The 13,151-nt window shown below is 48.7% G+C and overlaps 1 protein-coding gene across 1 annotated transcript in view; it reads left to right on the top strand.

The window, feature by feature from the left end:
* Window positions 1-208: 208 nt before the first annotated feature.
* WNT11 (Wnt family member 11) overlaps window positions 209-13,151 on the top strand; it is a 28,026-nt gene continuing 15,083 nt past the window's right edge. The window contains exons 1-2 of the mRNA XM_056858532.1: window positions 209-285; window positions 12,784-13,019. Coding sequence (XP_056714510.1) covers window positions 209-285; window positions 12,784-13,019 — 313 coding nt within the window. The remainder of the gene's footprint in view (window positions 286-12,783; window positions 13,020-13,151) is intronic.

Raw genomic sequence — 13,151 nt, 5'->3', positions numbered from 1 at the left:
TCAGAAAGACTCGGTTTCCCTTTTGCGCGGACGCAAAACGCTCCGCCGTGCTTCTCTTCTGCAATCGCCTTCCTAGGTTTCAGGTTATTGGGCGAAGGCATCCTGTTTTTCAGAAAGTGAAGGGTTTTCGTCTATTCAAAATCCATTTTTCTTTTCTCCCCTCACCCCTTCTTCTGAAGATAGCATCGGCGGCTACAGAGAAAGGAAGATGAAGCATCAGTTTTCAGCGGCGTTTTTCCTGGCTTTCATCTTGCAGACCGGGACCTGCAATGGAATTAAATGGCTGTAAGTCGATTTCCCCATATTTGCGCCTTTTGAGCAGTTTGGCCGTTTTTAGGCCCAATTTGGGGGAGGATGTACAAACTTTTAATTGGCATTTTCTACCAAAGATTCAGTGGCATGGGGGACCAGGGAAGGAGAACCAAACCATGAGAGGGGCAAACCAAACATCGTGGGGAAACTCCTTCCTTGTTTGTGTGTCTGGCCTTTCCCTGTATCAAATGGGTTGAGAGTAGGGTTGCCCAAGGTCCCTCTTCGCCAACGGCGGGAGGTTTTTTGGGCAGAGCCTGAGGAGGGAAGGGACTTCAGTGCTATAGAGTCCATTTTCTCCAGGTGAACTGATCTCTATTGGCTGGAGATCAGTTGTAATAGCAGGAGATCTCCAGCTACTACCTGAGGTTGGCAACCCTAGTTGAGAGTACTGGGGTGACTTTAGAGTTCTGTGGTTGAAATGCTAGATGGGCTGTTTGCTGTGGAAAGAAGGAGCCAGGTGGTATAGATCGGGGTTCTGGTTCTGGAGAAGGGGGCTTAACTCTCTCCTTCCTGTGATGTTTTCTCAGCTGGAAATTTATCCTCCCCTATGGCTTGCCATCCTCTAGGTAAGCTATTCAACCAAAGGTTGAATAGCTTCTTAATGCAATCCTCTAGGTAAGGCCTGGAGATCACCTGGAAACCCATCTCCAGAGAATAGTGATCAGTTCCCCGGAGAAAATGGATGGGTTTTGGGGGGTGGGGGTGGCGGCTTCTATGGTAGTATATTCTGCCAACGTTGTACAGTGGTTAGGAGTGGCGGACTCTAATCTGGAGAACTGGGTTTGATTCCCCACTCCTACACATGAGCGGCGGACTCTAATCTGGTGAAGTGGGTTGGTTTCCCCGCTCCTCCACACGAAGCCAGCTGGGTGACCTTGGGCCAGTCGTAGTTCTCTCCGAAATCTCTCAGCCCCATCTACCTCACAAGGTGACTGTTGTGGGGAGAGGAAGAAAAGGCAAGCTGGTTTCAGGCTCCTTAAAGGTAGAGAAAATCAAGGTATAAAAACCAGCTCCTCCTCCTCCTTTTTCTTCTTCTTCTGCCTCTCCCCTCCTCAACCTCTCCCCTCCACGACCTCTACCCCCAAATCTTCTGCAGTTCTCCCTGAATTATAAATATGACATAAATGTCACTTGGTCGGGCCGGGTTGGGCCATGCCTCACCAGCCCAGATTGAGAGTGGGGTGGGGTGGCTGCCTCAGCTGATGAGCCCGCAGCGGGCTTGCCAGCCCAGATCGGGACTGGGAGGGGTGGCAGCACAGATCGAGAAGGGTGGTTGCTGCTTCGGCTGGCTCATGGGCTGGATAAGAGCTTTCAAGGAGCCGGATCCAGCCTGAGGGCCGTATGTTTGACACTCCTGATCTGTTTTCTCCAGGGGAACTAATCTCTGTAGTCTGGAGAGGAGCTCTAATTTCGGGGGATCCCCAGGTCCCACCTGGAAGCTGGCAACCCTACCCATGAGTGACAGGAGCTGAATTATCTTCCCGTGTCCTATGACTTTGGACACACACACCCCATCTTGCCTCATCTTCAGTATCAGAACTACCTTGTAATTTCCTTCTACCCTGGTTTTCACTTTAAAAAAAATGTATAGTCTGCTTTAGCTGGAAGCTGGTAAATGTGTGGGCAGATAATTTCTCCGGAGCGAAAGGAAGGGTGAGCGGAACATCTGCCCTTGGCTGAAAGAAGCAGAGAAGTTATTGCAGGATCTCTGTTGAATCCCGGTCCACTGGGGTTGCCAACAGTCTGGAGGGGGGGGATGTCCTCTCCCTTTAATAGAGGCTTAACAGGCAGCTAAATGGGCTCTCCACGGCAACATCATCACCTGGCAAAATAACTTCCCATTAAGCTTCTATTAAAGGGGCAGGACTTTTTTCCCTCCAGGCTGTTGGCAACCCTAATTCCTGCCTCTCCCGCAAACTGGACCAAGGCAAGCCCCTTCCCGTCTCTCAGCTTCGCTCAGTCCCTGCAGAAAGGGAATCGTAGTTCTGGCCTACCTTATAAGGCTGTTGTAAGAATTGTAATCAGACAAAGTTGACTGTAAGTGCTGCATGATGTTCTATAAAGGCTAAGGGTTATTCTCTGGTGTGTTGGTAACACAGGCTGCCTTCTGAACAAGGTTCTGTATTGCTTAGGTTGCCAACCTCCAGGTGAGGCCTGGAGATTGCCTGGAATTACCACTGATCTCCAGACTGCAGAGATCAGTTCCTCTGGAGAAAATGGCTCTTTTAACTGGAGATGCCGGGGGTTGAACCTGGGACCTTCTGCATGCCAAGCAGATGCTCTACCACTGAGCCACGGCCCCCTCCCTTGGGCTAGACCCTGTCTGCCCGCTGTGCTGTTTCTATTTGCAAAGATTTTTTTTTAATTCCAAGTCAGAATTCTCCCCCTGTAGTGGTACAGGCCATTCTAAGGGGGGCAAAGTGGAGCAAATTCACTCTGCCCCAAATGCAACACATTTTATGCAAACACAGTTAAGATCTAGGATTTAAAGGGGAGATGACGTCACCTGAACAACAGGCCTGTGTTACAAAAAAATGCGTGTCAAAAAGCGTGGAGTTATAAAACCACAGGGGGTACAAATAGAGGGAGAAATCTCCGGGCAGAGTTCCTGCCCCGCGAGCAGAGGAAGCCTTCCGTTTCTGACAGCGTTCGAAGAAGGCCTTGCTAGTTTGTTCAGAAAGTCCATGTCTTGTTCCTGCTGGCCAAAACTGTTGCCCGTTCTTCCGAATGTTGCTCTGGAGCGATGGTGGAGTTGCCAGCACGAAACCGGCATTGTATTTAAACCGTGTACCCAGTTACCTGACTTTCAAAAAGGTGGCCGCTCTTTGCAACTAGGATCCATACAAACGTATCGAAGGAAGGATACAAACACCAGAGCCACTAGAGGGAGGTCTCTGCAACAACACAGATCCTAAACGTAACCCAGAAGGTAATTCCAGAGGGGAACCACCGGCTAGTCTGCAAAATGCAAAATAAAAGATGGCACATTGTTAGTCTGCAAGATACTAAATGAGAAAAGATGCCAAATTGTTAGTTTGTAAGATGCAAAATGCACTGATCTGGATAGCGCAGACTTAGGGTTACCAACCTCCAGGTACTAGCTGGAGATCGCCTGCTGTTACCACTGATAGGGTTGCCAACCTCCAGGTAGTGACAAGAAAAAATGTACCGATGCTGTAAGTAGTAGAAAAGGGCAAGAGTCCAGTAGCACCTTAAAGACTAACAAAAATATTTTCTGGCAGGGTAGGAGCTTTCGTGAGCCACAGCTCACTTCTTCAGATACAGCTAGAATGTGAATCCATCTGTCTTTAAGTAGAGGAGAGTGAATTCAGACAAGCATTAATATGTAAATGTTAACAGTATGTCAATGTGAATAGCAGGCATGATGGGATTAGGTGTTGTATGCAGAAGAGTCTGTGATGTCCAGGGGAGAGATGGGTGTGGAGAAATCAGCATGTTACCTTACATGATGCTGTAAGGTAAGTAGTCGTAGGAAAAAAACAGCAAAAAGTTCAAAATATGAATACAAGTGTTGTATTATAGTACAACAACCTCCAGGTAGTAGCTGGAGATCTCCTGCTGTTACAAATGATCTCCAACCAACAGAGATCAGTTCCCCTGGAAGAAATGGCTGCTTTGGCAATTGGACTCTATGGCATTGAAGTCCCTCCCCTCCCGAAACTTTGCCCTCCTCAGGCTCAGCCCCCAAAACCTCCTGCTGGTGGCGAAGGGGGACCTGGCAACCCTCCCAAGCAGCCGCTTTCTCCAGGGGAACCGATCTCTGTCGTCTGGAGATCAGTTGCAGTTCTGGGAGATCGGCAGGCCCCAGTGGAGGCTGGCAACCCAACCAGCGTGACCACACTGAACGAAAGCTGACAAACCTCCGCAGGCATGTTGGCCTCCCTCTGCTCCGGCAGAGCCAAATCCAGGGAATTGGCAGGAACATCAATGCCGGATTTCACTGTGAATCCGACGAAGCCCTGCTTGCCGATGCCAGTGGGGGGATTTGGCTGGGTGGTACGAGACAGCACTTCATGTTTTACACGTGCCTCGCCTCGCCTGCAGTCTTCGGGCCGCTGCAGAACCACCCTATGGCTTGCAGCACGTCTACTCTGGGGTAACAGGGCGGGACGCTTGCCAGGCTGGCTGCGCGAACAAAGGCAGCCGCTGTGCCGGGCTTCTGAGCTGGCGAAGCAAAGGGCATCCGGCGGCAGCGGCGGAGGGGGGGGTTCCCTTTCTTCCTGATCCAAGAAACAAACACCGTCCCTGCTTGTTAAAGGCTGGCTGCCTTCTTTGAAAAATCTGCGCTGCTTTCCAAGGGGACGACAATGCCGTGTTTTCTTTTTTTTCCTTCGTTTATTTAGAGCTTGTTCACACATTTTAGCGTGGGTCACATATTCCGCCCCCTGAGGCTTCTCTGAACGTTTGCCTGTTTCAGGAGGAGGCCATTGACTTCCACGCACTCCACAATGGTCACCCCTGGAAGGCAGGGTCCTGAAGACCAAGTAGGGTTGCCAACCTCCAGGAAGTAGGTGGAGATCTCCTGCTATTACAACTGATCTCCAGCAGAGAGAGATCAGTTCCCCTGGCCTCTCTGGAAATTGGGCTCTATGGCATTGAAGTCCCTCCCCAAACCCTGCCCTCCTCAGGCTCCGCCCCAAAAACCTCCCTCTGGTGGCGAAGATGGACCTGGCAACCCTACAATCTGTGACAGCTGAGTTCTTGTTTTCCCTAGGGTTGCCATCCTCCAGCTGTAGATCTCCAGCCGATAGGGATCAGTTCAACTGGAGAATATGGCCACTTTGGCAATTGGACTCTATGGCATTGAAGTCCCTCCCCTCCCCAAACCCCACCCTCCTCAGGCTCTGCCTCCAAAATCTCCAGGTATTTCCCAACCCTAGTTTTCCCCAAATAAGCAAAGGTGGCGAGTAGCTGCGTTCGTCGGCAGAGACAATTCCCAAAGAAAAACTCTGCAAAAACCTTTTTTGCAGAGTGCAACGAAGGCTGTGCAAATTGTCAAGTTCTCTGCGGCTCTCTCTACCCTGACCTGGATGTAGGGTTGCCAACTCCAGGTTGGGAAGTACCTGGAGCCTGAGGAGGACGGGGTTTGGGGAGGGGAGGGACTTCAATGGAGTATAATGACATAGAGTCCACCCTCCAAAGCGGCCATTTTCTCCAGGGGAACTGATCGGATCAGTTGTAATAGTGGGAGGGTTTCCAGCCACCACCTGGAGTCGAGGACAGCCCGATTGACTTTGGGCCAGGGATCACCCGTAACTTTAAAGTGCATCGGATTAGTGTAGGAACTTTAAAAGGCCTACGATTAGCATCACACAGGAATTGGCCGATTCTGCTGTGAGAGAACCTGGGATCAATGAACTAGCAGGTGGAAACTATTAGGAAGTTGTGGGGCGGGGGGTTGGCTAACTTGGCCAAACTTTTTCAAATTCAGCTAACAGTTGCCGGGATTTGTGATGAGAAATTACCGTTGTCCCTCCTCACTGAAGATCAGACCGACTTGAAGAGTTTCCTTCTCCCTGCAGCCGTGGATCTTGTGCATAGAGTTTTCGTCGCTGCATTGTCTTGATATGTTGAGTTTGTACCGATCGCATTTATGACCGTTTTCAAATGCTTGAAGCACCTCATGTACATAGGGTTGCCAACTGCCAGGTGGTGGCTGGAGACCTCCTGCTATTACAACTGATCTCCAGCCAATAGAGATCAGTTCACCTGGAGAAAATGGCCGCTTTGGCCTCCCCTCCCCAAACCCTGCATTCCTCAGGCTCCACCCCCAATATCTCCAGGTATTTCCCAACCTGGAGCTGGCAACCCTATCCACTCCCCAAATCTCCAGGAATTTCCCAACATGGAGTTAGCAACTTTAATTCTAAAAGGTAAAGGTCCCCTGTGCAAGCACCGGGTCATTCCTGACCCATGGGGGGACATCACATCCCGACGTTTAATAGGCAGACTATGTTTACGGGGTGGTTTGCCAGTGCCTTCCCCAGTCATCTTACCATTACCCCCAGCAAGCTGGGTCCTCATTTTACCGACCTCAAAAGGATGGAAAGCTGAGTCAACCTTGAGCCGGCTACCTGAAACCAACTTCCGTTGGGATCGAACTCAGGTCGTGAGCAGAGCTTGGACTGCAATACTGCAGCTTATCACTCTGCACCACGGGGCTCTTACTTTAATTCTACAGTGTATTTATTTATTTAGATGCTTTATACCTTGCTTTTCCAATGGTTGTTCCAAGTGGCTTCCATTCCAAAATCAGAATGCATAAAGCATTTTCCATTCCAAAATCAGAATGCATAAAGCATTGAATGAACTAAGATAATGCATGCGGCATTCCTCCCCCTGCCCCAATCACTCATAGATCAAAATGACATTGAAAGCAAATCGATCCAAGCAAATGTTCTGGAGTCTGAGATTGCTGCCAAGACGCTACTTCTTTTGATCTTCTTTCGGATTCTTTCCCATGGTGTGTTTTGCACTGCATGCCACGCATATGTGATGTGTTAGAGACTTTGATCGGCTGTTTTTAATCGCTCCTTTTGTGAACCTCTTTGAGCTTTGGGGATTGCGGCATATTGATTTTTCAACAAAAAGCACACACACACACACACATTGGAATGAGTCCAAACCAATAAATCTTTGAGGGGCAGATCAAGAGAGATCTAAAAAGATCACATCAAAAGGAGAACGAAATACGGTGGTCTTCTCCTGCTACACTTGTGTAAACAAGGAAGCCCCAGGTGGGGTTTCTCGGGTGTTTCAGTGACTCACAAACACTCCACTGACGTACAAACACTCCACACTGAGAGCCAGCGTGGTGCAGTGGTTTGGAGCGGTGGAGTCTGATCTGGAGAACCGGGTTTGTTTCCCCACTCCTCCACACGAAGCCAGCTGGGTGACCTTGGGCTACTCACCATTCTATTAAGAGCTCTCTTGGCCCCACCTACCTCACAGGCTGTCTGTTGTGGGGAAGGGAAGGTGATTGTAAGCCGTTTTGATTCTCCCTTAAGTGGTAGAGAAAGTCAGCATATAAAAATCAACTCTTCCTCTTCCTCCTCCTGCCAAACTCAATCCCTTTTTTGGAACTTGACCCTGTTTTGTTCTTGCCTTTTGGAGAGACTATTTTTTTTAAGTTAGCGTAAGTTGACAGAGCTGGCAATCAAAATTTGGCTCCTTTGGGGTTTTTGGAAGTTAAATCACTGAGGAAGGAATGGATGCGTCAACTCTAGTGCAAGTGTGGGTAAATGGATGTATGGATGTACATGAACGCTAAGATACCATGCGGCACACACCCTTCCATTTCATGCTCTATAGCAGCTAAAGTAGAATTTGAACTTTCAATAACTGTGGAGGCCCATCTCTGCCTGTATGAACTTGTCCTTCTTTTCTGATCTTCATCGGAGGAAGGGGGGCCGTTGGTAGGGTTGCCAACCTCCAGGTACTAGCTGGAGATCTCCTGGAGGTTTTTAGGAAGAGGTTAGATGGCCATCTGTCAGCAATACTGATTCTATGACCTTAGGCAGATGATGAGAGGGTGAGCATCTTGGCCATCTTTTGGGCATGGAGAAGGTAGGGATCACTGGGGGTGTGGGGGGGAGGTAGTTGTGAATTTCCTACATTGTGCAGGGGGTTGGACTAGATGACCCTGGTGGTCCCTTCCAACTCTATGATTATATGATTCACTGGGAGAAAATGGCCACTTTGGCCATTGGACTCTATGGCATTGAAGTCCCTCCCATCCCCAAACCCCGCCCTCCTCAGGCTCTACCCCAAAAATATCCAGGTATTTCCCAACCCGGAGCTAGCAACCCTAGCTGGGAAGTTGTTGTGAGGGAGCATGCGATGTCCCACCTGCCATGTGAATAGCATTGCCAGGTCCACACTTGCCACCGGTGGGAGCTTCAGTGGAGGGGGGCAATTCGCCCATGCAAAAACATCTCTTCCAGGTTTACCCTGGACGCGATGGGAATGTTCTACACATCCCTCCAAAGTCTATGATTTCCATAGAGGGTTTTTTAGGGATACACTAGAGTGCCCATGTCACTTCCAGGGTAAACCTGGAAGAGACATTATTTTGCCAAACGCCGCCATGCATGGGCACATAACACCCCCTTTAGCTGGCCTGCTTCCTCCCTTTAGCTCGCCTGCTTCCTCCCGTCGGCCAGCTGAGGAGTGGCGGGCGGACCTGTTAATTGGCAGACAATAGCCTGCCATTAACAGTCACCTATAGGCAGGGCCGGTGCCACCATTAGGCGAAGTAGGCGGTCGCCTAGGGCGCAGACCTCAGAGGGGCGCAGAACTGGCCTAAGGGGCACAGTTTTAAGCAGATCAGTTTCTTGAAAAAATGCAACTGACAATTTATATATTTTTTAAATTTTAAGTACCACAACAGGGCTATGGAATATAATTAATTATAACATCTTATAAAAAATTTTGTAGGAATGCATCAGGCATTTATTTTTTCTACAAGACATCTGTTTTTGAAAATTGGTTAGCAATTGGGGGGCACAAGTAGTTGGCCTTGCCTAGGGCGCAAAAAAGACTGGCACCGGCACTGCCTGTAGGGTTGCCAGGTCCCTCTTTGCCACTGGCGGGAGGCTTTTGGGGTGGAGCCTGAGGAGGGCGGGGATTGGGGTAGGGGACTTCAATGCCATAGAGTCCAATGGCCAAAGTTGCCATTTTCTCCAGGGGAACTGAACTCTATCGGCTGGAGATCGGTTGTGATAGTGGGAGATCTCCAGCTAGTCCCTGGAGGTTACTAGAAAAGAAGACACCACTGTACTGATACTAAGCAGTTAGGAAATTAGCACAGGAGCGACACAACAATATAGTTACAAAGTGCAAAAAAGTTCTATTTGGAAAAGCAACAAGTAATAAGCAACAACATAACAAAAATAAATCACATTGTGTCTACAAAGTCCAATAGTAACTGATATATTAGTATTGAAGATAATAAAGAAAAGGTGATGATGCTTTAAGAGATGACTCAGGGATACAGCCGTTTCAGATTTCTTCAATTCAATTCTTCATCAGTCCCCACTACAAACATATAAAGAACAACATACAATATTTCATATATACACACATATCTCTACAAACATGCACAAAATATATACAATATACATATCTAAAGTATGCCAGTATACTTACAACGTCAAGAAGACTTGATACAAGTATACTGACGTTGTAAGTATACTGGCATACTTTAGATATGTATAATGTATATATTTTGTGCATGTTATGTTGTTGCTTATTACTTGTAGCTTTTCCAAATAGAACTTTTTTGCACTTCGCAATTATATTGTGTCGCTCCTGTGCTAATTTCCTAACAGTCCCTGGAGGTTGGCAACCCTAGCCACCTGGCAACCCTATGTGAGAAGTGGGATTGTCCCATGATGGCTGAACCACGTGACAGTTGCAATCATGTGGTCTGGCTGTCCTTCATGTGAACGGCTGATTTCTAGACTTTCCACTGCATATCGCTTCACACCTTATTCCCGTTTCCAAGCAGATTGATTCCACCTGACCCATCTCAACAGTTCACCCGCAGCCCCCACCGGCTGCGCACGGCTTGGACGTCCCATGCAATCAGGGCTCGGCTTTCCTGACAGCACCCTTAACATTATTTGAAAGCTTTGCTACGTCTGTGTAATTGTGGTTTGACGCCTGTTTATATTATCCCTGGAAGGGGCGAAGAGTCCTCATTATTTATTTATTACTTAAGAGAAAGAACAAAATGAAAACCAGCCCTTCTTACGACTGGGGAGATGGGAAAGGACAGGGAATTTAGCTTGACTCACAGGTAAGATGTGCTGACTCAGAGGCTGCAGTCCCAGGTGTGCTTACTTAGGAGTAAATCCCACTAAGCACGGGGAAACTTCGGTAAACATTCGCAGGGATCTGGCTTCATTCATGGTCAGCGATGGAATAATGTTATGATAATAATATCCTGCTTCCAAGAAGCCCAGAGTGAATTCTCGAGGATTTTCTCAGCTTCAACAATGCAAAATTGGGGATAAGCCATAGGTACTCATGTAGCTTGAAATGTGGTGTTGGAGGAGAGTGTTACGGATACCCTGGATGGCCAAAAGAACAAATCAGTGGGTTCTAGATCAAATCAAGCCTGAACTGACCCTAGAAGCTAAAATGACTAAACTGAGGCTGTCGTACTTTGGTCACATTATGAGAGGACAAGAGTCAGTGGAAAAGACTGTCATGCTAGGAGAAGTTGAGGGCAGCAGGGAAAGAGGAAGACCCAACAAGAGATGGATGGACTCTATAAAGGAAGCCACGGCCCTCAATTTGCAAGACCTGAGCAAGGCTGTCAAAGATAGGACATTTTGGAGGACATTGATTTATAGGGTTGCCATGAGTCGGAAGCAACTTGGCGGCACTTAACACACACAACACACTCATGTAGCTGAATCAGACCAGTGGTCCATCAAGATCGGTATTGTCTACTCAGACTGACATAGGCTCTTCAAGGTCTCAAGTGGAGGTCTTTCAAATTACTGACCACCTGATCCTGTTAGCTGGAGATGTCAGAGATTGAATCTGGGACCTTCTAAATGCCAAGCAGATGCTCTACTGCTGAACCACAGCCTCTTCAGAAGAAGATCACTTCCTTCGCTTGGGTCCCAGTCTACAAGCCAACTGAACTGGCATTCTTGAACAAATGAAACTGCCTTAAACTGAAACCCCGCCCTCCTCTGGCTCCACTCCCAAAATCTCCAGGTGTGTCCCAACCTGGAGTTGGCAACCCTAGTCTTTTCCTCAACCTAAAAGGCCTTGTTCACTCCACACTTGGCCCAGAATGAAGGATTAATCATTCCTATTCAAGCCCCCTCCCCCTTTTAAAAGTTAGGTCTGGCAATCTTAGATCTCCCATTTGTCAGCTTAACCTTCTCAAAGCTGGCTCTGAAGACATGGGTCGGTCACGCCTGAGCTCATTCCGATTGTCTCATGGCATGCGTTGGGCACGAGTTTGAATTCCTCAGAGGCAGAATTGGAGAAGGGGGTGCCCTGATCAATGCCCGTGCCTCATTTCTAATCCTGGGTTTTAACTTGAAGCTGCCAGGCAGCCTTTTAGCTTCTGGCCAAGAATAAATCACAGCCATAAAAATGTGCCCGTTAAAGACCTGAGAAAATGCGCCTAGGTGCCCAAGGAGGTAAGCATGGGAGGGAGAGGACATTTTTCACCGGGCTCAAAAAGGGACAATTTGCTTTGAAGCCCCAGGGTTTGCCGTCCGTTCACAGGGTGTGTGTGTGTGGGGGGTCATTCTCCAGCTGTCAGATCAAAAATATTTTTTTATGAGCAAAAGTGGGACTTTTTACAGCTGCTCTGGCTGGATGTTTCAAAAGCGCAACGGGAAGGAAGCGCGCCGTGCTTCAGACGGAGCTGGGTGGGTGGCGGCAGGAAAAGAACCCCACAGCTTCGGGATGCCAAATTAACCTGGAAGGAGCTTCTTGCCAGGAGCATCTTTGCCAAGAAGTCCATTTGCCTGCTGTGGAACAACACACCTAAGATGTCATGTTTCACCAGGCATTTTTTTTTACCTGAACCTGTTAACCATCTTACGTAAAGGGTTGCCAGTTCTAGGTTGGGAAATGCCTGGCAGTTTGGTAGGGTTGCCAGGTCCCTCTTTGCCACCAGCATGAGTTTTTGGGGCAGAGCCTGAGGAGGGTGGGGTTTGGGGAGAGGAGGAACTTCAATGCCATAGAGTCCAATTGCATCCAAAGCGGCCATTTTCTCCAGGTGAACTGATCTCTGTCGACTGGAGATCAGTTGTAATAGCAGGAAATCTCCAGCTAGTACCTGGAGGTTGGCAACCCTACAGTTTGGGGAGTGGATCCCGGGGAGGTTGGGGTTTGGGGAGAAGGACCTCAGCAGGGTGCAAATCCATAGATTCCCCCTTTCTCCAAGGGAACAGATCTCTGCTGTCTGGAGACAGCGTGGCCAGGTCCCTCTTCGCCACTAGTGGGAGGTTTTTGGGGCGGAGCCTGAGGAGGGCAGGGTCTGGGGAGGGGAGGGGCTTCAATGCCATAGGGTCTGATAGCCAAAGTGGCCATTTTCTCCAGGTGAAGTGATCTCTATCGGCTGGAGATCCGTTGTGATAGCAGGAGATCTCTAGCTAGTACCTGGAGGTTGGCAACCCTATCTGGAGATCAGTTGTCATTCTGGGTTATCTCCCCTGGAAGTTGGCAAGTGAACTTATGTAAGCGTTTTATTTCACTGTTGCTTTAACTGTTGTCTTTATTTTGATCTTTAGGCTGCTGGATTTTGAATCATTGCGATTTTTATGTTGTCTTTAAGAGCTTGTTGCATTGATATATTTGGGGGTTGCCTTGAATCAGTTCAATCCTGGGGTGTGTGCAGAGTCTACATAAAAATGCAAAGACTTGCCAAGGCTGCTAACCTCGTCGGGGGTCTTTCCTTCCTCCCTGTCTCCCCAGAGCCCTGTCCAAGACTCCCCCGGTTCTGGCCTTGAACCAGACGCAGCACTGCAAGCAGCTGGAAGGGTTGGTGGTCTCCCAAGTACAGCTTTGCCGGAGCAACCTGGAGGTGATGCAGACGATCATCCAGGCCGCCCGGGAGGTGATCAAGACCTGCCGCAAAGCCTTCTCCGACATGCGGTGGAACTGCTCCTCCATCGAGCTGGCCCCAAACTACCTGCTGGATTTAGAGAGAGGTAAAAAAAAGAAAGAAGAAGCCTTGCGTTCACCTTGGTAGCTCAGGCTAGCACAATCTTATCAGATCATAGAAACTGAGCAGGGAAGGTCCTGGATGGTACTTGGATGTAGGGTTGCCAGGTCCCTCTTCA

Source organism: Euleptes europaea, chromosome 12 (genome assembly GCF_029931775.1).
Source record: "Euleptes europaea isolate rEulEur1 chromosome 12, rEulEur1.hap1, whole genome shotgun sequence".
NCBI classification, from domain to species: Eukaryota; Metazoa; Chordata; class Lepidosauria; order Squamata; family Sphaerodactylidae; genus Euleptes; species Euleptes europaea.
This window is presented reverse-complemented; position numbering and strand designations above follow the sequence as displayed.